This window comes from Terrapene carolina, unplaced genomic scaffold (assembly GCF_002925995.2).
Source record: "Terrapene carolina triunguis isolate 2854851 unplaced genomic scaffold, T_m_triunguis-2.0 Scaffold789, whole genome shotgun sequence".
Classification (NCBI taxonomy): domain Eukaryota; kingdom Metazoa; phylum Chordata; order Testudines; family Emydidae; genus Terrapene; species Terrapene triunguis.
The window spans coordinates 6,219,080-6,244,917 of NW_020665140.1; the positions used below are offsets into that span (position 1 = coordinate 6,219,080).

Below are 25,838 nucleotides of genomic sequence, written 5' to 3' on the forward strand. Positions count from 1 at the left end.
TTCAGCTTTTAGCCTCTCCACCGAGTACAGTTATCACCTGGCCGGTATTTGACTGGCCTGTTCATTTTTTTTTTTAATGGATTTGCCAGTTAACAGAAAAATAATTTAATCTGCTGGGTTTTTTTATGTGGGTCTAAAGATTTGCATCATCACCAAAATACACTGGGATATCTAATGTTAAAAGTTTCTGTGTCCAGCTAAAGATGATGCAATGTTCTCACTTCCGCAGTTTAAGCAATAACAGACCAAAACTGTTGAAAATACAGCAGCTGTCTCCCCACTAACACCCAAAAGCACCGTGTGTGTGTCTGAGAGACGGTTTGAGTCGCTGTAAGTGGCTGTTGAAGGGTGGGTGGGTTGCGGAGTTGCCTTGTGGTTGGGGGTTGAGGTTGCAACAGACTTGCCTTGGGGTGCCAATTTATTTTTTTTTTTCATTTCTAGTGACCATTTTTCATTGTGTGGGAACCCGTCAGCTAGGAACTAGATTCTCTTTTCACACAGTCCACATAACAGGCATCAGATGGTAACGACTTTTGGACACTTGGACAATATAGCAAGCTGTGCTATATTTTAACCAGTGACTCAATATTAATGACCCTCTCCACCCACCCTGGTCCTCAATGAATGTCAACGGAAATGACCCCATTGTTCACATACAGCATTTTTACATTCACAAAGATAACCGAGGAAAGCTAACTAGTACATGGCATCACTGCCATCTACTGGAAGGGATGTATCAGACCTGACCAACCACAAACCACTGTCCTCCACTAGAGCTCTGGATTCCATTCCCTAGAGCGCACAAGTGTGGTTTAGTTGAGGACCATGATGTTGACTTGTGGCCACAAATTCGAATTGGTGCTTGATCACTTATACTATGATGGAACCCAGCACTAAGTTTTTGAGAATCACTCACTCAACATCAGGATTTCCAAGCGGAAGCCGTATTTGATGCCACCCACTTAGTGGAACAGAATGAAAATCTCACATTGTTCAATGTATTGCAAGGTGCAAATCACAATTCTGATCACAGTGAACCTCTCCTAGTGAAATAGCTCTATTTACATAAAGGATTATTGCACAATAAGGACTTCAGCAGTGCCTCAGTGGAATCCAGTAGCAAGAGGCCCTTCAGATAGTTAATCGTCGCGAGATGGCACATAACTACATTAACAATGAAATCCTGCCCATGTATAAATGATTAGCAAATTTCACCTAAGTACGTGGGGGAAGGCAGGAGAGAAGACTAGGGACAGGCAAAGTGAAAGAGAGGACAGCTGGCTACCTGCATCTGTAGTTCAGCATCCGTCTGTAACATTTTGGTCTTGGCTTGAGCATCGAAGATGAAAGGATAAGAACAGAGTGTCACAGCATCCTAGAAGGAAGAAAGGAAAATTTCAGTTGCTGTTTGCGACTTGGACAAGCACTTGTAAAGAGAAGAGTCATCAATTTTTTTTTTACCTGCATGATAGATGGTCTTACTTTCTGTGGCAAGAGAGAAGGGGAAAAAAAGTTAATTCTTTTGGTTTGATATTCCATGTCTTGATTTTGCGGATGGACTAGTTCAGAGGAGATCCAACTCCTCTGAACCTCGTATCTTCTGGGATGAAAACTTCCTCTTGGAGGAAGAGAGACATGGTGAGTTTCACTTCGGAGCAGAGGGCCACGTCAAGGCTTATATGCCAGCTAGGCCCCACTTAAATCCCAAGTGGTCCATAAGCCTTGAGCTAACCCTATGCACAGGGGTGAATTTCACCCCCCCAAAATCAACAAAATCAACTCATTAACTTCTTATTACTTCATCTCTAGCTTTGCTAGTGGGACTATCTCAAACAAATATGTACTGTTTTAAGCCCACAACTGTGACAACATTAAGTTCAGTCAATTACCAAATGCTACAATTTTCATTTAACACATTTATCCCTTTAACCAGCTTTTCAATCAATTGATTACGTTTTACTATTACAGAGCTGCCTTATTGCTCTGATCACATCTCATCACTTTGGCTAAAACAAGCATAGGCTATTACAGTATTACCATACAACTGAAAGGGGGTGTCACAGCTTACCCAGTAGAGTGTAGTCTTTATTGTCCATAAAAGTAGATAAACAACTTTTAGTCACAACCATCTTTTATTATTGTGGCCTCCCTTGATATTTTTGTTCTCTCTCATTCAAAATTTTGGTCATAGTCATTATTAAGACTAACAATCCCTAGCTTCTATATCACATTCTCCATTCACAGTTTTCAAAGCGCTTTACAAAGGAGGCAAGTATCATTACCTCCATTTTTGGAGATGAGGAAACTGAGGCACCAAATGATGAAGGAACTTTCCCAAGATCACCCACCAGGTTACTAGAAGAGCCTGGAATAGAACCTGATCTCCTGAGCCCCAGTTCAGTGCCCTGCTCATTGGCACAACAATGTTTCCTTTTAAGGAGCCGCATTATATAGCCAATGATCACCTTATTCTATAATACCTTCCTAAATGATAGAAGTAAAGGGTGAAGAGGTGGGTGAGGTGATATCTTTTATTGGGTCAACTTCTGTTGGTGAGAGAAACAATTTTTTGAGCCACACAGCTCTTCTCCCAGACCAGAAGAAGAGCTCTGTGTGGCTCCAAATCTTGTCTCTCTCAACACCAGAAGTTGGTCCAATAAAAGATATCACCTCACCCACCTGTCTCTCTAATATACTGGGACCGACATGGCTACAACACTGCCTGGAAGTTAAGGGTAGAAGTTATATTTTTATTATATATGAGTTGGTTCCTGAGGTTCTGATTCAATTAAGAGGATCAAGTTAAACAGTGATTGAATTAAGCTGAAGGCATAACACCACGTTAGTGAATTTTAGAGATCATTTAGGAGACATTAAATATATATTTGGTAGCTTTATTCTTCTGATGGCATTGTTTTAAGTTATCTTCATCGAGCTAGTAAGTACCCAAATCAAAGACAGCTTACCCACATATGCTCCTGTATTCAATGTATTACACCAACAATCATTGTTAGTAGGGATACTGAAATTTATAAATAGCACTGAAGAGGCGAAGATGGACAGCAATTTCGTAACTCATTAAAACCCCTTACCATTCCTGCTTGATGCAAGAACCACATAAGATAGTCTTCTTGAATGTCCACCAAGTTGGAAATCTCTGGGATATAAAATGTGTCATATTCCACATGTTTAACTTTCAGATTCACCTGATTAAGAAAACAAAAGGCTTAAAATTTCAGGGTATATGCACTTTTCACACCTTTAGAAACACACAGGCTCTTTTTCTTTACTGGGGGCTCCACACATGCTCAGATCTGCCTGCATAAAGCAGCTTGCAGGATTGGGCTAGCGTGCCTTTATTAATATTCACTGCTTTGCATTATATTCAGCAGTAATGCAAAAAACCTACCAGCCTGTATCCTGTAAAACACTAGCATCAGCAAGTTAGCATAAGGCTTGAGGCCTATACACTTTGAACAGATAAACTTTGCACAGATAAAGTATTTGGGGAGCTGAAAATAGAGTTTAAGGGGAAGTTCTGACCACAGGTACACGATTCAACCACAAAAGTGTCCTGGCAACGAACTGACGTACGTAACAGGTACATGAGATACATCTAAGGCTAGCCTGCTTGCTTGCCTATATATCTTTTCTTATAAGTTTCTTATTTTCTTATGGGTTTGACTGTTTTATTATAACAGGTGTATAGATTTCTATTAGAGTATATTTTGGATGTAACACAAGGGACCTACAGGCCACATCCTGTATGTTGAGCTAAGTCAAAGTTAGCATATATACGTTTGGGACCTTTCACCTAGATAGATGGTGATGAGCTAAAGTATAAGGTCCATATATGGCTGTGACCTTTAACATAAAGGATGCATTGAAGTAGGCTGGCATAGGGGCTTTCCTAAGTTCATACCCTTCTAAACTTAACAGGTACACCACAACTTGGAAAGAACCAAAATAACTGGTTCGGAGAGAAATAACAAATGGGATACCTAATCACAAAAGGGCCATGGTAACGAATTGACGTGTATAATAAGAAGTTAAAATAATTGATATGCTAGCCTTTAGGGAAAAGACACTCCAACATTACTAAGGTGAGTAAATATGAATAAGGAAAAGGGGAAAATCCCCTACTGAATATGCATCAAACTTAGCGGCGTCAGCGTAATATATTATAAAAGTGGCATCCCAGCCTATGGGCAGTAGGAGAAGGAGATGTAGTCCTTGGGAGGTGCCAGAATAATGGCCATTGGTAATGATGAGGAAGGTGATGGTGATGAGGAAGATGATGGCTAACATTTCAGGTTGCTCTGCAAGGGATGCTGTGAGTGTATGGATGTGCAGATGTACATTCTGTAGTATCTCTATCTACCTTACTGAGTGTGCTAAATGTATTAATACACTCTATTTGTAAATATAAAAAAGTTCCTATAGTGTGAGTGTTGCAACTGTGCACATCAGGGTTCCCAACTATATAATAGTTTAAATAATACTTGGGGCAAGAACCTGTTAATCCTCAAAGTGATCACTGGGGATTCTTACATAATCAATCTAATTAATATATAATCTAAAGATCGGGCAACAGTCCAAAAAGAGCATTTGCAAACAACTGAGGTGCCTCAGATTTTAGTTTGCATCCAATAAATTTGTGTCATTAGTTACAGTGCACATGGAAAGATGCTAAAATACAATCAAGAAATAACTCCCCCACTTATGTACAAAAAGATTTAATCTTTCCTGTTGCTTTGTGCGACTGGTATTCTTAGAAAAGAGCATAGATACCAAGAGAATGAGAGAGAGAGAGAGTGTGTGTGTGTGTGTGTGTGTGTGTTAGTGTTAACATTGTGCAGCGTCCCATGTGCTTTGCTGGTGGGGTGTTCTACCGAAGTTCAGCTATTTATTAAATTGTTTCAAACAAAGCCCTATAAAGTTAAACAATGTAGCCTCAAGTTCAGGGGCAGTGCTAACATTCTCTTTCCTTGGCTGCCATTATAAATGTCTGTGGTAGATAATGATGTGGCTCCTCAACCTGGGGCTTGTGAATTGGCATCACGGGTTGCGACCGCTCTGCCCTTCCCACATTGCTCAGGGAAGAAGGGTCGGTATGGAAAAGGTCAGAGAGCCCCAGACTATGACACTGCACTGTTCCAAAACACACGTGCTTGCCTCTTACCTTGTGAAGTTTCTCTAGCAGTCTGAGGGCAGCTGTAATGTAACTACTGAACAGGACAGGGATCAGTAATGTTTTTCTTCCATTCAGGAGATAAACTACTGCGCCTTTATAGAGGTTCACTAACCTCAGGAAATACCTTGGGCATACTTGAGACCACCAGTTATCTACAGGGGGAAAAATATATATATATATATGTCAATATTGTTATTAGAGCACTTGGTGGTAGCAGACATTATAGTTATGGAATCTGAGAAAAAAGTATTGTAATATTATACAATATATTGTATCTCCTCTCTCTGTTAAAGATGGGCTCCGCAGTTTCATTAAAAGAAGCTCTGAAAAATGCAAGCACTGACACGAACGATATCATATATATGTATTTGTGAAGTGAAGGTTGTAAGCAAGGACTCCTTTAAGCAGCGGAGCTGGGGGAAGTTTCCGCACTCCACCTTGGCCATAATTTGTATTCCTATTCGTTAGTCACATGTCCTGTATTCTGAAGAGCAAGTGACAACCATGGCCCAATAGCCCAGCGTAATGGGGCAGTCACCCCGCTCCGGCTCGGAAAGGGTTAAAAGCCAGCCCTTGGAGGGGGCTGGGGCTGAAAGCAGCCGAGGGAGGCTGATTGGGTAGGCAGCTGCAGATGTGGCCACACCCAATTAGAGTCCAGCTGGCCCTGATAAAAGGGCTGGGAGCTAGGCAGCGGGAGTCTCACTCCAGAGGTGGAGTGGGAAGGACCTGGCTGCTGGCTAGAGGAGGGTATCCTAGGCAGAGCAGTGCTGGGGAAGGACAGGCAGAGCTGGGGAGCTCTGGCCAGGCGAATCCCCAGGCTAAGGCCAGGCTAAAAGGGCCTGTGGGGGTACTGAGGCTGCAGTGGTGCAGCCAGGCCAGGAAAAGGCAGCAAGTACAAACCCCCTTGCCAATGATGAGCGGCCATTTCAGACTGCAGTTTGCTCCTGAGCAAAGGGGCTAGATGAAGACTGGCAGTGGGTGACTGAGGCAAGGAGGGCTTAGGGGGATTGGGGGTACTCCCCAACCAGCAGGAGGCGCCACGGCAGTGAGTGCCTGCCAAGACACACCCAGTGACTGCCAATAAGCTAACCCCCTTCCAGAGGCTGTACTAGACCACAGAGTGGCTGTTCCATGACCTGTCCAAACCCTCTTCTCCTACGAGACAGCATAAGTGTCATACCCATGAGTGAATCATTGGGTACTGGGAGACGCCGATGGCAGTATTTAGGAGCCACAATAACTCCCATGTGCCATTTCCATCTTTAAACAATACACTCCTACCCCCAGGCAATTACGCACAGTGATCTAGATTCCAGTTCCCTCCCAAGAGGCTTACAGGGAGAAGGCAGGAGTCAGCCCTAGGCAGTGTTTGAACCCAGGACAGCTCAGGGGATCCCTTCCCTCCACCCCTCTTTCCCTTCTTAGCCACGACCAATTAGCTCGTTGTTAGTCCCCCTGTTCCCAGCAGTGGTTGAGCCCACATAGATTTTTTGCAGGATTCCGTTACCTTGCTGAGAACCCCATCGAGCCTTCTGAAATGAAAGAGAAACGCTCGCCCCTCTGCATCGCTCCATTCCCCTGCCTGGCCCCTGTCACTCCATCTGCCTGCGGGTTTTTCCCTCCCTTTCCCCACACCCCATGAAAATCCCATCAGTGTTTAAGGTCGGCCCACACCACCTCTTTAGAGGGGCAGATCTTCTCTAGCCAAAGACAATACCCGCAGCCCAGCCTCTGCTGGGACACTGCCTGTCAGCTTCTAGCACTGCTCTGCTAGCAACTCTGGACCACGACCCCTAGAACCAGTCTGCCTTTAAATGTTGTGAGAAGCAAAATAGCATTTAGAATTCAACCACTAATTTCAAACATTAGGAACAAGCCACTATCTGGGGATTTACCCCCTGGAGATTTTAGTATTTAAAAAAATAGAGGCTGGCAGGGAGGAGTATAAGCACCCTGTACAGTTCTAGACAGTCACAAACACAATAAACTAGGATTTCTATAGAGATTGATTCATGGATGAGGCACAGCTGGTGCTAACGTCTCTATGAACAAAGAGAGGAAGGGTCGAGTATTTGAATCTCAAACCAGCCATCAACAGAGCACCGTGAGTGACACTCAGTGCCCGCCTAACTCTGCTATCACTGAAGCCAGCAGTAGCTCAACAGGAGAAGAGTTTAGCCAACACGGAGTGCTTTTGAAAGTCCCAAGTCTATGTCTTGTGAATGATCTCTCCCTAGTGCCCCAGACTGGTGCTAAAGGCATGACACAGAATAAGATGCACCCCTATGAAGCTCACCCCTTACCTAATACTTTGCTGGGGTTGGTATCCAGTCGCAGAATGGCCATTGCTAGAGGAAGCGTTAATGTTATGTAATGCTTCGAGTCTTGAAACAGGGGGAATTCAGGGAGAATCAGGTAGATTCTCATTGCCTCAACGTCTGGTGGGGAGCTGGACAGCTGGGGAATCAAAAAGCTTTCAAAGCTCTTTAAGATCTGGAGGGAAAAAAAGGACAAGAGAAGTTAACTCAGCATACATCCCTGAAGAATAAAGGGCTGGCTCAGTGCTCACCTAAGAGCACGCTGTGTGCGTCACATGTGCACATCTGGCACATTTGTCTCATTACTAGCTCTTTTGTACTCTGCTACATAAGTGTCAGTACAGTTAAGGGTCTACAAATAACCCACTAAAGCAAAGAAGTACTTTGTGAAGGCTGAAAATCCAGGCTGGCATTCCCATCTGTTCTCTCAGCCTGCAGGGTGGACTCTGGGAGTGAAGGGCAGCAGGCGGAAAAAGGTAAAGTGATGGTAATTTAATCCATTGTTTAAGCTTTTGTGCTCTTAAATCTGACACTGATACTAAAAATCCTTATTGCAGACCTGAGTTCCTATTCTTTCTATTCATTTTTGTTACACTTTATTATTATAGTTTTGGGGGCTTAAGTGAGCAACGTCACACTCCCCTCTCCAAAAAACCTTCCTATATTTGGCTCTGTTGAAATACAGTATTTGCTAGATGGCGAGTAGACAGGTGTGTACAGCAATATCCTCTTAAAGTGCATTCATTTTTAACCCACACAAAGACTACAGGATCACTGTACAAAAACCTAGAGGCCGCAGTGTAATGCAACAACGGAGAACTGTTGTTTCATTTCACCTACTGCATCCAAAAACACATTAAAAGACCATTAAGGTTGCAGAATCAAGCACTCTAGTTAGGAAATGCCCCTCTTCCCCCCCTCGTTGCTATTGCCTCTTCTCTACCCCCTCCCCAGCCTTCTGCTCCTCTCCCTCTGCCCTGCATCTCCATTCCCCATTCCTCAACCCTCTGCATTTTGAGTCGGTTTGCAACATGATCAGTCACTTCTTGGGGATGGTGCATGTGCAGTCTGGCTGGCACGTAGGAGCTGTGAGGACATCTCTTCAGAGAATTTAGCTGCCCAATTCTAACAAGTCTCTATTGAGCATGTGCAAACTGAGATTTTTTTTTCAGGGGCTTATAATTTGGGTAGATTTTCACAGGGAGGGCAGATGACTCATCTCTGACACCCGATCAACCCCCTTGCCAAAAATGAAGTCCTTGCTTCAAGGCATTGAGCCACTAAAGCTTCTCAATAGAATAGTTGCAAGAATATTTTTTTTAACATGGCCAAAACAATGTCTTTTTCCCTAAACTCATTCTGAGAAACAGATGAGCAATTCTAGCCGAAACTTTCTCAGAAAAGTCAGCGTGAAGTGGACAGCCAGCCTGGAAAATTTCAGCTTGAGGTTTAAATTTAGCAATGTTACAAGCAGCTGAAAACAAGGTCTTATAACTGGAAGTGTTGGGCAGCCTTAACTACAGGTGCCGGTACCTGTGCTGCCTATAACAAATGGAGTTTCATTATACGGAATCCATTGTAAATGGGATCCACTCTGCGTGCAACAAGGATACTATGAGTCATGTTACCCACAACATTACTATACAATTCAACACACTTAGGTAGTCTCTGCTCTGGGGAAACTGAGGACTAAAAAAGCAGGTTAATACTGAGGTGCAAGGTGACAAAAATCTAACAGACAAGGCAATTAGCTAACTTAAGACTGCTTTAAATACTTCAGGCATATTAAGATCTATTATTCCTTTAATTCTAAAAGCAATTTTTCAATTTTTAATTAACATGCATCGCTATTAAATTTAGCTCAGAGAAAAAAATCTCTCTTTAAACAGGCCATTTATAAAGCCCAGAAAATAGGTAATAATGAAAATTCCAGCAGTGCTTTCACTCTATCATCACTATAATAGCTAGAAGAGTAGTAAACGTCTGTGTCCATAAGTGACACAAATGTATTCCGGGAAGCTCCGAAAAGGACCATATCCTACAAGTCTTAGTGAACAAATCCATCCATCATTAACTAATGCTGCACTAGAGAGTATAATTGCCACTACTTTTTAGAAATAAAAGTAAAATGTTCTGGCTTATATTGCCTCTTGCTTACACCAGTGTGAATCAGGAATAGCTGCGCTGAAGTCAATGGAGTCACTGGTGTAAACAAGAGAAAAATTAGGCCCACTATATGTAGCCATATACCTGTATCTAAAGGGGTCTCATTTCCTCCGCAAGCACATACAACTCCATCTCCCATTAACATCAGTGGGAGAACAGACCTCTAAGAAGTGCAGTTACTCTACAACTCCTGAAAGTCTGACAAAGTTATAGCAAAACGTTAATATTTCTCACCAGAGCATCTTCAATAGTTATTGAAAAGAAGACTATGGGCCAAATCCTCAGTTGTTGTAAATCAATTTAGGTCCACTGAAGTCGCCACACCAGCTGAAGATCCTACTTTGCATTAATGGCAGAGACCCAATGTGATAGACTGAATTTTGTAAAGCAATGGGTAGCCAAATACAGACGCATGCAAAATTAAAATTCTGCATCACAAGATGTACTTGTGCAGTTTAATTTCTATGTGACATTTCATAGCTTCCTAGTAAAAGTTTTGTGAAGTAATAAAGTCCTAGTTGCAGCACTCTATTATTCAATCTTTCCTAAGACATTCACAGAGATCTGAATTTACCGGTGGAGGGGATTAGCAAGCATCTACTCTGCGTATCACACACACACTTAATTGCAAACACTTTTTAAAAACAATTACAGGGCCAGATTGTCACCTGGCGAAAATCAGTGTAGCTCCATTGAGATTACTAAAGCTATGCTGATTTACACTAGTTTAGGATCTAGCCTGTAGCTTTCAATAAAAACTGCCTCACATTTTTAAAATTCACACACACGCACACACACACACGGAAAAAACCCCTCTGACAACACTATGAAACAGTTATTTTAAAAATACTTATACAACACCTTTATACCTGGTCTAGCAGGATGGAATGCTGCGAGTTCATTAGCTTCTCAAACAACACTCTGGTGGAATTCAGGTCAATTCCTGGGATTTTGGGGCTGGTTTTAAAATGTTCATCGATTCTAGAACAAAAAACAATCCCCAGACAGACGTGAGTGTAGGAAAGGTATAAGATACACAGGCAAAGTGCACCAATGGGGAACGGGTCTATAGACAGAGAGATAACAAGAAAACCTGGAATCTTTGGCTAAATACAATAGTGCAAGATAAACTATTCCTTTTATTGTACTCCCTGTGGGTCCCAATCTGGGAACCAGAGCCCTGCACCGAGTCCACTGATGTCAGTGGGAATGCACACAGGCCAAAGGGTCTGCCCACACAGATCCAGTTGCGGGACTGGGACCTGAGCTTGAAAAACGGCAGTCCTGCTAGATGTGGCAAGAGTCCCTATGATGTTCCCCTGGGAACTCAAGGTTTTTTTGTTTTGTTTTTTTCAGGAGAGGGCGGACAAAGATGTTGACTGTGGTTAGGGCCACACAGTAGAATTTGGACTGGTTTTCAAAGGAAATGAGGCTGGGTTTTTCAAAGTAGCCTAGGCGAGCTAAACCCCCAATTCCTATGGGCTAACTCCCTTCGGCTCCTCTGACAACTTCACTCTAAAATCTTCTAGCCCTCCAACTAATCAAGGACCCAATCTAACCCCCAATACAGTTAAGAGGAGTCTTTCCATTGCCTTCAGCTGGTGTTGGATCAAGCCACAAATCCTTTTCTTTTTCGGCCTGACAGACCTCTTTGAATGCAAAAGGTTGCATCTCACTGGGAATTGCCCAAGTTGAAGAGATAGACGTCAAGCTTGCAGAGGACAAGCAGGCTAACGGTTTGACTAGGCTCTGGAGCTTCATACAATGCCCCTAGTGAGTGATCTGACCCTGCATCTGGAACAGGTTTAATGGTTTGTATCAGATGCCTACAGCACAACTCTATGCAGGTAAAAAAGCCTGTACAACTTGCAGATGGCAGTAAAAAGGCAATTTCCACAACTCCACAGATCCCAAGCATCAGCACCAAGTATTTCCCCAGAGCACTGTGGGAACTAGCCAGCCTTAAGCCTGAACAACGCTAGATGCTCTCAGGAAGGAAAGACACCTATTAAATAAATATATACTGAATTTGTCAGTTTACTGCTGCAGCCTGTGATGGCATGGCTATTATTACCATAACAATGCAGATGACGGGGCTGGAAAGAACTCCCCTGAGTCCTATGGTGCAGGGAGGCTCTCACTGCAATGTGTGGAAGCAGCACACATGATAATAGTGTGCAAGTCAAGCAGGCATAGTAGGCGAGTAGGCTCTCTCCCCTTTGTCCACGCCCAATGGCGCTTTAACATGACTAAGTTCCAAGATGGACAGCGCATCAGAAGTGATGCAGTAGGGCCTATTTCTCAAGCATATGAAGATTTTTATATTCTTCATATAAAATTACACATTTAAAATACAGTCACACCTCACATTATGAAGGCTATAAGCAATTACACTCCAGGATCGATGTGCCACTTGGTCACAGATCACAGCCGTTTCCATCAGCGTTAGTTACTGTTCAGTGTATGATACCATTAATTGTTTTCCACTTTTGGAGGGGTATCATGTCAGGGTACACCAACCACAGCTATCACCTGCACCCAGCTTATCTTCCCCATTCAAATGAGGTTCTAGGGTTAGTAAATAGAAGCATTTAAAGTTTAAAAAATAGAATATTTTAAATAAAAAATGAATTTACACCCAAAGACCCCCAAAATGACTGTTGCCTTCTCAGAGAGCCTGAGCTGAAGGCTTCACACCACTGGAAGATGGGAAGAACAAATGGTGTTTTTCTTTCCTGTCTGAGCTGCTCTTGCCCAGTATAACAAGTCTTCCTTCACCTAATTGCAGGCCATGACTCATCATGTTCCCATAAAAAAAGTCCTCAACCTCATCTTATTCTATTACCTCCCCACAATTTATAGCCACAGTAGTCACAACCCACACCCTTCCCAACCCACCCCCTGGTCTTTCCACTGAGCTGTGCGTGTTCACTTCCTTTAGCATCCTCCCATCAGTCAGACTCTCTAATCCTTTACCCATCTTTGTCACCTTCCCTTGAATTATCTCACTTTCTCTAGGTCACTTTGGTAAAAACGAGAAGCTCAAAACTTTCCAAGGATGACATCACCAAATTGGAATTACGTCCTCGTTCTTACAGGGCCGCATGCCATTCCACCACAAAAGCACATATTTCCCAATAGCGACATGCTGTGAGCCTGGGCCTAGTCTGCTATCAGCCCCAAACTTCTCTGTGTTATTGCACTGAAAGTGGCAGTCTCACCCAGCCCATATACCCACTGTCATTCTCACTTCACTTTACCCCAATACGCCAACTCTCTCCTTTAGAGTATATTGTTTTGATGCCTACTTCCTCAGATAAAAAAATAATCCCACAGGGTCCCCCCCCCCCCGGCAATGTCTTTAAGTCATTTAAGCAATGTTTAATAAAGCAATTCAAGTCTGGTGAGTTTCACTTTGATCCCTCAACAGAAACAGACACACTGACTAATAACACACTCACAAGTCTTTTTCTTAAGCAATTTGTCTTCCTTTAGCAGCAAGTCACGAATCTGCCCCTAAACCTCTTGTCTACATCTATCCAGTCATCACTCTCTGTCCCACTTTTGGGTCTGATCACAAGTTCTTTTGTCTCACGGCCCACTGCAGCAGTGAATAAAGTAGGTGACTCCTACTTTATCTCTACAGGATAGCAAGCACAAGAAAGCCATGATTCTTGACCCCATTTGGCTACTTACTTCTTCTCCAGGAAGCTTCCATTCCAACAGGCAGCCGATGACAATATCTGCACAACTTCACTGCTTGGAGGGGGAAGACAAAATGAAACAGGGGAGCTAGTATGAACAGATGTAATGCTACAGGTCTGCATATCTCATTTGCTCTTTTACCAACAAGTCTAGTTGTTTCCCTTCTATCCCTTGTATGCAAAAGTATTATCATAACCACCCCTGTATTATAAGTGGGGAGACTGCAGGGCACAGAGGTTTAGTGACTTCCTCAAGGTCACATGACAAGTTTTTGGCAGAGATGGGCTGGCACTACCTCCCTTCACTTACAATGCTTTCCCTAGGGCACCCACATTGGAGAGGGAAGGGATTTTTAAATCAGACTGTTCAAAATTCCTTGCTTCTTTTTGTGAACTCCACTCTTGTGTTAACAGATTCTTTCTTTAGACTCCAATGCCCCCATCCCTTCAGTTGGGTCTGAGAAAGCTCTGACACATCTTCCTGGTTTTGCTAGGAAGATCTGACCTGGGATTCCTGATATAAATTATGAATTGGTGCTGGTTTAGACAAAAAGAGAACATCCCGGGTTTCAAAATAAACAGTAACTGAAGTTCAAACAGTGTGTGTGTGTGATGCATAGAAATTCTGCTGAGACTTGGGTGATGCATCATTTGAGTTCAGCCCTTAGATTTCTGTACCACTTTCGAAGCAAACTTTGTGCAATAATCGGAGTGGACCATGAGTAGTGAAATGTACCTAAATAAGTTTTTTTTTTTTTTAAGGGTTGTATATGAACAAACAAAGTTTCCTAAAAGCTGAATTCTCACCTACTGGCCTTTCCCTTTGATATGAGCGAGACCCAAGCTAGAAAATGCTGCTAAGTTCTAAAGCACAGATGCCAACAAAACAATTAAAGAAAAGCTTGTAAAACAAAAGTGGCTTGTACAATAACACCTACTTGACCGAATTAGAGTTGTTCCGTTCTAATAGCTTTTGTTTCCAAACGTCTATAGTTTCATCATTTATTAAACAAGTGTAACATAATTGATTTATGGTCCGGAAATCATCAGCAGGCAAAGAATTCTGTGAGAAGATACAGATCTCAGTATTTAAGGAGAAGACACGTAACACATTTCTTGGGGGTGGATTGATAATAGGGCTGCCACACCATTTACCATCCCAAAGGCATCTCTCAACCACCTCCAAAGGAGAAGATACTCCCAAACAAAACTAAAAAGGGAAAGAGGTAAAAGAAAAAAATGGAGAATTTGATTTCTTACACAGTGCCAAAGCCCATTTCAAAGTCACTACGGACAAGTATAGATTGGGTGGACTCAAGGGACTGGTTTTATAACAGTGACTGTGTGATTTATTATTTATATAGCCCCAATAGCTCAGTGGTTTGAGCACTGGCCTGGTAAACCAAGGGTTGTGAGTTCAATCCTTGAGGGGGCCATTTAGGGAACTGGGGTAAAAATCTGTCTAAGGATTAGTCCTACTTTGAGCAAGGGGTTGGACTAGATGACCTCCTGAGGTCTCTTCCAACCCTTATATTCTAGGGAAAGAATGCTTGACACTTTTAAGGCACCCATCTCTGAGGAAATGAGGGGGGAAAAAAGTCACCTAAAGCCTCCCCATCCCCTGCCTATCACCACTGTAGAGCTCTAAATTCAGTGGTCACAAAACTCCATGATGAGCTTATGTTGGCAGACCATCAGCATGCTCACTGTGTGGCCCTATGCTCACAAACCACACAGCAGGGACGCCTGTTCTACAACTGACAAATAGCCCTCTTTTAGAGTTTGCACTGCTGCTAATCAGACAGGCTAATCCTGCTTCCTTTCAGAACTGATGCTAAGAAGAGACACATCCCCCTCTCACACACACACAGACACCCTCTTGTAGAGAAGAGAAAAAGCATTCTTTGCTTACCTCAGATTTGGAGCAAAGCACAAAAGTCCGGTCTCCTCCACAGAAGATGTGTTTAACAATGTGATATTTAAAGGCATCTATTGAAGAAAGAGATACAATCGTGCTACAGATCGATCAACACAAGTTTCCTACTTCTTTCAACTATGGATCTATATTGCCTAAGGCCCTCCGCACCCTCAACTCCGACTGAGGTCAATGGGAGCGAAAGCATTCATCACCTTGTCAGCAGATGCCCAGGGCTTGGCCCTTTAAAATAGAAAGGGGCATAAAGACTCCATTTTCGTATTACAAAAGAAACACCATGACGTGCAAGAGAGACTCTTTACAAACCTCACCTATTTGCAATTAGTCACAATTAAATGCAATTGACCATCCCGATAATGGGGGGGCGGGGGCAGGGAAGGGGGGGCGCAAGGGAAGGGAGGGTTATATAGGAACTTAGGCCCAGATCCTACAACTTGAGTCAGACAGGTGGCCCCTAGCACCTGCACGGAGCCTACTGCAGGATCAGGGCCTATAGTTTTGTATCTTTTGCCACTGAAGGCAATGATTAAAACTCTCCAATTTGAATGGTGCAGGATCAGCGAGTGACACAACGTATGCATTCCAAAGTGTTTGGCCCTGTTCGCTAGAACTGTCTAACTAATCCTGACAAGAATGATACTGGTATTTAAAACTAGTTGTCTTGGCCAAAGTTGTGACTACTATCTCAAATCTCGTTATAGCTGTGAATATTCCTACTGTCATGTTGATTTTCACATTTATGAGAATTTCCTATTTATCAAGTGAAGAGCACTCTTTAAACAGTGAGACCTGAAATGTAGGGTTTGGTTCATTTTTTAAAGTCCTTAAAAATGTTTAATATTTTTTTCTGCTCTCTTGTTAATATTTACAAAAACTGACTATACAAGGCAAACGAGTTAAAACTGACTATACACAAAGTGCTGTTTAATGGACAGAGTAATTAAGCTTTAAAACACAGGAAAAAATATAATTGTGTTAACTTCTTTTTTAGTTTTTGTAATCCTACATGTTACTTGCAGCTTTAGTGGGTGGTTTTCAGAAAGAAATGTGATTTTCAAGTTGATGGCCTCTGTTTAAATAAAATCGTGATACAAATAGCTGAAAACCAAAAATATTAATTGGAATAAAGAAAATCTGGTATTACTTTAATGCTACCAGTGAGGGGAATATAAACTCTCATTGTAAGTATTCTGAGATGGCACAGGGCAGGGTCCATTTTAGTTAGGAAAAGTTTTTATACCTTGACTTTTAGAAATCAAATCTGAAATTACATCCAGCTGCTCTCGTAGTTAGATTCAAATGTTATGAGCTGACTTCAAAGTTCATTTGTGACCACTTGGATGTCATCACCCCTTTCAGATGAACAGGAGATTAGTTCCAACAGAGGAGCACGCTTGGCCAAATTTATGAACTCAGGGCCTGACCCAAAGGCCATTGAAATCAACGGGAACCTTTCCACTGACTTCGGTGAGCTTTGGATCAGGCTTTACAATGATAAAGATCAATCCCCACCCCATGTTTTACCAACTAAAATTACACCTACTTTTGAATTTTAAAATAAAAGCTGTCAATTACTTTGTAATATTGTTATAGAGAAAGCCAATATGATGTCTATGGACAGAAAAGTCCCCATTCCCTAATTACGATGGAATGGTTTCCCAGCAGTCAGCCACTGAACAACTCATCAATGCTTCAGACTGGACCAGTGGCGTAGAGTGGCCCAGTCGAAGGCTCAGCACTGCCATGCAGAAGATGAGAAAGGCACAAATTAATTCCCAGGGTCCTCCCAGTTATGTGCTTTTGTTGTTTGCAGTTTCACTCTAAGGCTATGTCTATTTAAAGTGCAAAATGTACCTTTTTTGCGCTAAAACTGTGGGAGCAGTTAATGACTTTTTGCACCAAAACAGGAGCATTCAGCCATGCTAAAGTACGACAGAATTCCCTATGTTAACGTGAGGAATGTGGATACTGAAGACAGATGGGACACAACTGGAGCCCTATGCACAGCATGGTGTGAAAACACCTTCACGAGAGGCATACAGCTCTTACCGCTGTTCTTTTTGCGCTGTTGTGAAAGTGAAGACACGTTCTACCAGTGTAAACACCTTTTGGCCTCTGGGAGATATCCCACAGGTCCAAAAGTGACCATTCTGGCCAGCGTCTCCGCTGCTCTGACGCCAGGTAAATGGACTCCGCCCCTCCCCGTAAGCCCCGGGAAGTTTGAAACTCCCTTTCCCTTTGCTTGTAGATGTGGCACGGAAAGCAGCCGGACAGGGGGGGGGGGGGGGGGGGGAATGCCACGAAAGAAACAAGGAAGTAATGGGGCTACTGGGACATGAAGCAGTAGGTTGACCAGATGTCCCGATTTTATAGGGACAGTCCCGATATTTGGGGCTTAGTGTTATATAGGTGCCTATTACCCCCCACCCCCGTCTCGATTTTTCATACTTGCTGTCTGGTCACCCTATGAAGCAGCGCAGCACATCCTACAGCGCTGCTCTCATCTGCGATGGAAGTGCTGCTAGTGTAAACACTCTCTGATGCCTGAGGAATTAAGTGAGTACACAAACCAGCGCTTTACTTTCACCAATTCCCTATTACTGGTGAAACTTACAGAGCGAAAACTCTGCAAGTGTAGACATACCCTTAGTCAAAATGTCTTTAGCTCATTTTACCCTGTGCTTGTCTCTTTGCTATGCTACTCCGTATCACACACACAAACAGAACACTTACCAGCTCTACCTGAGAGCTGCCCATTGTGAGCCACCCAGTGACCTTTCACTGGAGATGGGCATTTAACGTTGCATATGTGTCCAGTTCCCAGCTGGCCTTTTGTTCCGCAGCCGAATGCATAGATCAATCCTGAAGAAGGCACAAGGGCTAGAGTGTGCTGTCTGCAATGAAGACAGTTACAATGTTTGTGCCAAGTTTAAATAATATTTTTTTCAAAAGCAGACTAAAAACTAGCCATGAAAACTATGGGCCAGCACCTCAGCTGGAGTAAATCAGCACAGCTCCATTTACATCAATAGCAGATTGCTGATTTGCACCAAAACAGGAGCATTCAGCCATGGTAAAGTGCGACAGAATTCCCTATGCTAATGTGAGAAATGTGGATACCTAAGACAGGTGGGACACAACTGGAGCCCTATGCACAGCACAGTGTGAAAACACACTCAACCTTTCTCCTAAACACACCTGGGTTCATCCCTCAAATGTAATGAGTTTGCTAGTGTTGGCCTCGTCATTTGCAAAGGTCTGTCCACATCACAAGGCTACTACAGAATGCAGCATTACTAACTTACTCTCTTGCTGTGAGCGAGGCTGGAAATAATTAGGGTGAGGAAACTGCAGCTATAGTCTCAGACTTTAAGACTCAGATGGGATCATCGTGATCGTCTAGTCTGACCTGCACATTGCAGGCCAACCAACTTCACCAACCCACTCCTCAATAGGGCCGTAACTTCTGGCTGAGTTACTGAAGTCCTCCAATCTTGATTTAAAGACTTCAAGTTACAGAGAATCCACCATGTACTCTGGTTCAAACCAGCAAGTGACCTGTGTCGTTCCCCCTGCAGCGGAAGGTGAAAAACCACAAGGTCTTTGCCAATCTGACCTGCCAAAAATTCCTTCCTGACCCCAAATATGGCGATCAGTTAGATCCTGAGCATGTGGGCAAGACCCACCAGCCAGACACCTGGGAAAGAATTCTCTGTAGTAACTCAGAGCACTCCCCTTCTAGTGCCCCATCTCTGGCCGTTGGCGGATGGGTCATATGCCATTGTAGGCGATCTCATTTCACCATCCCTTCCATAAACTCATCAAGCTCAGTCTTAAAGCCAGTTAGGTTTTTTACCTCCACTGCTCCCCTTGGAAGGCTGTTCCAGACCTTCACTCTTCTGATGACTAGAAACCTTCATCTAAAGTCAAGCCTAAACATATTGATGGCCAGTTTATATCCATTTGTTCTTTTGCCAATATTGGCCCTTAAATAACTCCTCTATCTTCCTGGTGTTTACCCCCCTGATGTTTTTATAGACTGCAATCAAACCTCCCCTCAGCCTCAGTTTTTTAGGCTAAACAAGCCAACCTCCTTACATCTCCTCTTATAAGACAGGTTCTCTGTTCTTCTGATCAGCCTAGTAGCCCTTCTCTGCACCTGTTCCAGTTTGAATTCCTCTTTCTTAAACATGGAAGACCAGAGTTCCACACAGTATTCCAGATGAGGTCTCACTAGTGCCTCATATAATGGTAATAACACTTTAGGATCCAGTTGGGCTGTTTTTGTATAAGGGGATCTTACACAGCACCAGGCCATAGCATTATTAATAGCCCAAATCAGAACCAATCCCATTTACAGAGAACATTAAAATTCAGACATACAAGAGGCTATAACCTAGTGACCTGTAACTGTGATCTACAAGGCAGAGAGGTGTCTAACCCTTCCATGTGCACCTGAAAAAATACAAGGGTAGTCATCTGGGCTATCCTCCACAAGATGGGAGTCGTCCATTCCACACAGTCACTCACCTGCCACAAGCGATCTGGGACACTTCGCTGCCCATTAGCTCCAGAACCCTCCGGGGGTTAACCTCATCATTCATGGAATCGTGGCCAAGCTGCCCACAGGAACCAGCACCAAACGTGAACACGCCTCCACTCTGTTGGCAAATCAGACAGCCCATGCACCATTTAGTGAGCCATTTCCCGGTAGCAGATCTCTCCGTCTTGTTTCACAACCATTTCCCAGCTTAAAGAGAGACTGTGCTAGGTATGGAGGTATATGAAAAGGCAACTTTCACAATGCCTGACAGTGCAATGTCCAGGGAAGCATTTATAAAAACTAAAATGGTCAACTCAACTTCTGGAATCCTCTCTAGGTACTTCTATGCCACACACGCTGGTCCTTCACCATCTGTTAACAATCCCAGCTGCTTTCAGATGGTCAAATAGCACAAATGACTAAGACAGCTTCCCCCACTCCTGGATCAGCATCTTTGGTGCCCCATAACTTTGGAGTCCACTCCCTGTCCTGGCTGGTGGACAGCAGCTCCACTTTAACTTTCAGGGCAGGAGGCAAAGTCCACCTGTTTGGGTGGACCTTTGAGGAGACCGGAGGCGGAAGGCTGTGCTATTTGCTGATGAGCTGCTGGTTTTTTGTGGGCTCTGCCACTGTTTTGCTAAGGTTTGGATTTTATTGTTATGCACTGTGTTTTTGATGTCTTGCCAAGGTACAGTGGGTGGGTGTGAATATAACAAATAATTCAATCCAAATCCAAACCAACAAATGTTAATGTCTCCACTACAGAAGAGTAGAGGGAGGGTGGTTTGGTGATTAATCTTAGAGTAAAGTAAAACAAGATTTCGTACTTAAAGACAATCATGCTGGGGCCAGGAGAGAGAAGAGACGTGCTAAAAGCCACATGGTTTTTTCCTGATATCACCCAGAAAGCTAAATGAAGCAAACCCAGTAAGTAAGAAGCTAGTAAGGAATTCCTGGATTGATTGGTGCCTTTACCTTTGTCAGAACTGCTGTATGTTCTTCTCCACAGCTGATGTAGACGACCTTCTGAGTCCGTAAGAGCTTCACATGGCAAGGGGACTCTCGGTCTGCATTAGAGACAATGGGAACAAAAGAGGCAATTCATCGATAAGGTGCTGAAGTACTTGAAAAATTCTAGCAGCCTGATTTTCAGAGGCGACGAGCACCCACAACTCTGACATCAGCAGGAGCTGCAGGTGCTTAGCAACTCTGAAAAAAATCAGACGCTTAAGTGTTTAAATAGCATTTTCCATCTCCAAAGTTTAAGAGCCCTAACTGGGGCCACAGGGGGATCCAGCCATAGTAAGCAAGTGAGTAGCGAGGTAATGTATTGCCAGAAGACCATGTGCGACAGAGTTAAGTTCTGCAGACCTGGGACATTCTCAAGGATAACACTGCAGGGGACACAAGAGAAACTTGCAAAGTCACACTCAAGGATACTTTTGTGTTCAAACTGGCAGAGGTAGAGAGTTAGGGAGTTAGATAGAGAGTATTTCAGCCCAACTCTAGCTGGAGAAGAAGAGGTTCCTTTGAGATCTGTCATCTGAAAACATGCTGGACAAAGATGACCCCTGGGGAGCCACAAAGAAATGACTCACGTGGAGAGAATATCCTACTAGGGTGAAAGGATAAAACGAAAGGTATCTACTGGGATGACCAGAGTACCTGAAACCAGTTCAAATGTGATCAATGGAATTTTTTTAGGACTGCATTTTCATGTGTAACAATTTCCCATCTACCAATACATTGTTGCTTGTTTTATTCGACAGTGGCCCTGGTTTTAATCTTTGTTCATTCAAGATGGTTACCAGAAGTCTAAATACTAAGAGGGTAAACTAGAGTGCCTGGCTTTAAATGAGGATATTGACACGATTGGCATCCCGGAAATTTGGTGGAATGAGGATAATCAATAGGTAAGGCTAAGATTTAGTCACGGGTATTTTTAGTAAAAGTCATGAACAGGTCATGGGCAATACACGAAAATTCATAGCCCGTGACTTGTCCATGACTTTTACTAAAAATACCCCTGACTAAATCTTAAGGGGGTCACTGCTGGGGAGCGGGCATCTGGAGGGGCTGCTGGTGGGGATGAAGCTGGGGGGGGGCCTCTGCTGGGAGGGGGGTCACCCTGGGAGGCTGCTGCTGGGGGAGGCTGGGGCCAGCTGCGGCACCCGTTGCTGGGGGCTGCCGGCAGCGGCTGCACCGGCCATCTGGGCACCTCTGCTGGGGGCCACCTGGGGAAGCGGCTACTCTGGCTGCTTGGGGACCACCGCTAGCAGTGGCTTCACAAGTCACCCAGAGACTGCTGCTCAGGTGGTCCCCGGGGTCAGCCGCACCGGCTGCTGCTCGTGCAGTCCCTGGGGCTGGCTAGCTGCCCAGGGCCACCTGAGCAGCGGCCAGTGCAGCTGGCCGCGGACCACTCCAGCAACTGCCGGTGTGGTTTTCCCTGAAGCCACCTGAGCAGCTGGCCCCAGAGCCAGCTGCTTGGGTGGCCTTGGGGTCAGACACACTGACCCCCGCTGAAGTCACGGAGGATGCGGAAAGTCAGGGTATCCGTGACTTCCGCGACCTCTGTGACAAACACGGAGCCCTATCAATAGGACACGGTAATACCAGGGTACAAAATATATAGGAATGACAGAGTAGGTTGCACTGATGGGGGAGTGGAACTATATGTGAAAGAAAGCAGAGAGTCAAATAAAGTAAAAATCTTAAATGAATCAAACCGTACCACAGAATTTCTATGGATAGAAATTCCATGCTTGAACAATAAGAGCATAGCAGTAGGAACATACTACCGACCACCTGACCAGGATGGTGACAGTGACTGCGAAATGCTGAGGTTGATTAGAAAGGCTGCAAAGGCAGAAAATGTAATAAAATGGGGGATTTCAATCTCCCCATATTAACTGGGAACATGTCACCTCAGGAAGAGATGCAGAGATAGAATTTGTAGACACCACAAATGACTGCTTCTTGGAGCGGCTTCTCCTGGAACCCATAAAGGGAGAGGCAATTCTTGATTTAGTCTTGATTTAGTGGAGCACAAGAGCTGGTCCAAGAGGTTAATATAGCTGAACCGCTTGGTAATAGCAACCATAATATAATAATTTTAACATCCTTGCAGGGAGAAAAATACCGAAGTAACCCATACCACAGTAGCTTTTAGCTTCAAAAAGGGAAAGAACACAAAAATGAAGAAGCTACTTAAACGGAAATGAAAAGGAACAGTCGGTCAAAAGGATGAAATACCTGAAAACTGTACGGACACTATTTAAAAACATCATGAGGTACAAATTAAATGTATACCCCAAATAAATAAAAACAGTACAACAACCAAAAAAATGCCACCATGGTTAAACTGTCGAGAAAAGAGGAGGTTAGCGGTAAAAAGGCATTCTTTAAAAATTGGAAGTCAAATCTTAGTGAGGAAAACAGAAAGGAGCACAAACTCTGGCAAGTCAAGGCAGGCCAAGAAAGAATTTGCGGAGCTAACAATACAAAAGGTAACAGCAAAAAAAAAAATTCATGTACATCAGAAGCAGGAAGTCCACCAGTCAGTAGGGTCACAGGACAATCAAGGTGTTAAAGGAGCACTCAAGGAAGACATGGCTGTTGCAGACAAGTTCAACGATTTCTTTGTATCAGTCTTCACTGCTGAAGATATGGGAGAGAACCCCACATCTGAGCCATTCCTTTTAAGTGATAAATCTGAGGAACTATCACAGATTGAGGTTCAGTACAAGAGGTTTTAGAACAAATTGATACATTAAACAGTAATAAGTCACCAAGACCAGATGGTATTCACCCAGGAGTTCTAAAGGAACTCAGATATGAAATTGCAGAACTCCTAATTGTGGTATGTAACCTATAGCTTAAATCAGCCTCTGTACCAGGTGACTGCAGGTAGCTATTATAATGCTTAATTTTAAAAAAAGGTCTAGAGACAAGCCTGGCAAATACAGAAAGATAAACCTAATTTCAGTACCAGGGAAATTGGTTGAAACTATAGTAAAGAACAGAATTATCAGACACATAGATAAACACAGTATGTTGGAGAAGAGTCAACACAGCTTTTGTAAAGGGAAATCATGCCTCACCAATCTATTAGAATTCTTTGAGACTGCCAACAAGCACGTGGACAAGGGTGATCCAGTGTATATAATATATTTGGACTTTCAGAAAGCCTTGACAAGGGCCCTCACAAAAGGCTCTTAAGCAAAGTAAGCAGTTCTGGGATAAGAGGGAAGGTCCTCTCATGGATCAAGTAACTGGTTAAAAGATAACAAACAAAGCGTAGGAATAAATGGTCAGTTTTCCCAATTGAGAGAGGTAAATAGTAGAGTCCCCCCAAGGAGCAATGTGCAGATAATATAAAATTACTCAATGTAGTTAAATACAAAGCACACTGAAAAGAGTTACAAAGTGACCTCACTAAACTGCATGACAAAATGGCAAATGAAATTCAAAACTGATAAGTGCACAGTAATGCACATTGGAAAAAATAATCCCAACTACACATACAAAATGATGGGGTCTAAATTAGCTGTTACCACACAAGAAAGAGATCTTGGAGTCATTGTGGATAGCTCTCTGAAATCATCTGCTCAATATGCAGCAGCAGTCAAAAAAGCTAACAGAAGGTTAGGAACCATTAGAAAAGATATACATAATAAAATACAAAATATTACAATGCCACTATATGAATCTATGTGACGCCCACACCTTGAATACTGCACGCAGTTCTGGTCACCTCATCTCAAAACAGGTATTTTAGAATTGGAAAGGGTCTAGAGAAGGGCAATAACAATGAATAAGGGTATGGAACAGCTTCCATATGAAGAGAGATGAAAAAGCCTTGGATTGTTCAGCTTAGAAAAGAGATGATTAAGGTGGTATATGATAGAGGTCTATAAAACCATAAATGGTATGAAGAAAGTAAGTGATAGTTACCCCTTTACACCACACAAGAACTAGGGGTTGCCTGATGAAGTTAACAGGCAGCAGGTTTAAATCAAAGAAAAGGAAGAAGTACTTCACACAACGCACAGTTAACCTGTGGAATGCATTGCCAGGGGATGTTGTGAAGGCCAAAAGTGTAACTGGGTTCAAAAAATAATTAGGTAAGTTCATGGAGGATAGGTACATCAGTGGCTATTAGCCAAGATGGTCAAAGAGGCAACCCCATACTCCAAGTATCCCTTTGACTGTCAGAAGCTGAGACTGGACAACAGGGGATGAATCACTCAAAATTGCCCTGTTCCGTTCAATCTGGCACTGGCCACTTTCAGAAGACAGGATACTTGCGTAGATGGACCATAGGTCTGACCCATTATGGCCGTTCTTATGTCTTAGTAACCATAATTATCAATAATTGCTAATAACTCCCCTTTTTTCACCTTGTACCTGTGGATTGATTTGCATGACTGAGAGGATTAGGTATCCTAATTAGGTCCACCCTCACACTCATGCTGCCTTCCAAAACACTAGACTGTCACTTATTACCAAAACCCTGGTAAGAGTCACCTTGTGATGGAAGGATTTGGACACTTGGGAGACATCCATGACACCACGTGCCCAGGGCATCTCAAGCAGAACACAAAGAAAGTGTCCAGTATTTCAGGAGACACGGTATGTAAATGCATGGTCTTTCCCGCGTTAGCACCTTTTAGAAAAGAGTCATTGCTTTAGTTGCAGAGACTAATCTCTGCAGAAGATTATGGGATACGTCTCTCTCCACATTTTTTGCAGACAATATGTAGAAGTCTGTCTTCTCCGTAACAAACACACAAAACAATGTTACACGTGCTACTGTTGGCCATGGCCAAGCATTTTAAGGAAAGATAAATGTCCAGTAGCTGTTTGACTTCAATGGGAGCAGCTTCATACCCTGCACTCTTGAAAATCAGGCCACCTATTTATAGCTTAACTATAGGCACCTATTTAGCCCATGTATCCAACAGGTGGAGAGGGGAGA

At 43.3% G+C, this 25,838-nt stretch overlaps 1 protein-coding gene across 3 annotated transcripts in view; it reads right to left on the bottom strand.

Annotated features, from left to right (window-relative positions):
* HERC3 (HECT and RLD domain containing E3 ubiquitin protein ligase 3) overlaps positions 1-25,838 on the bottom strand; it is a 111,055-nt gene that overhangs the window by 39,047 nt on the left and 46,170 nt on the right. For 2 of the 3 annotated variants that reach the window (XM_029913680.1, XM_026660514.1), the window contains 12 exons: positions 20,837-20,928; positions 19,849-19,979; positions 18,052-18,212; positions 15,295-15,371; positions 14,321-14,445; positions 13,375-13,434; positions 10,548-10,659; positions 7,498-7,687; positions 5,183-5,346; positions 3,093-3,206; positions 1,462-1,485; positions 1,286-1,375 (listed from right to left, as the gene is read on the bottom strand). In XM_029913680.1, the coding sequence (XP_029769540.1) occupies positions 1,286-1,375; positions 1,462-1,485; positions 3,093-3,206; positions 5,183-5,346; positions 7,498-7,687; positions 10,548-10,659; positions 13,375-13,434; positions 14,321-14,445; positions 15,295-15,371; positions 18,052-18,212; positions 19,849-19,979; positions 20,837-20,928 (1,340 nt within the window). The remainder of the gene's footprint in view (positions 1-1,285; positions 1,376-1,461; positions 1,486-3,092; positions 3,207-5,182; positions 5,347-7,497; positions 7,688-10,547; positions 10,660-13,374; positions 13,435-14,320; positions 14,446-15,294; positions 15,372-18,051; positions 18,213-19,848; positions 19,980-20,836; positions 20,929-25,838) is intronic. The other variant, XM_029913679.1, reaches the window with a different exon arrangement.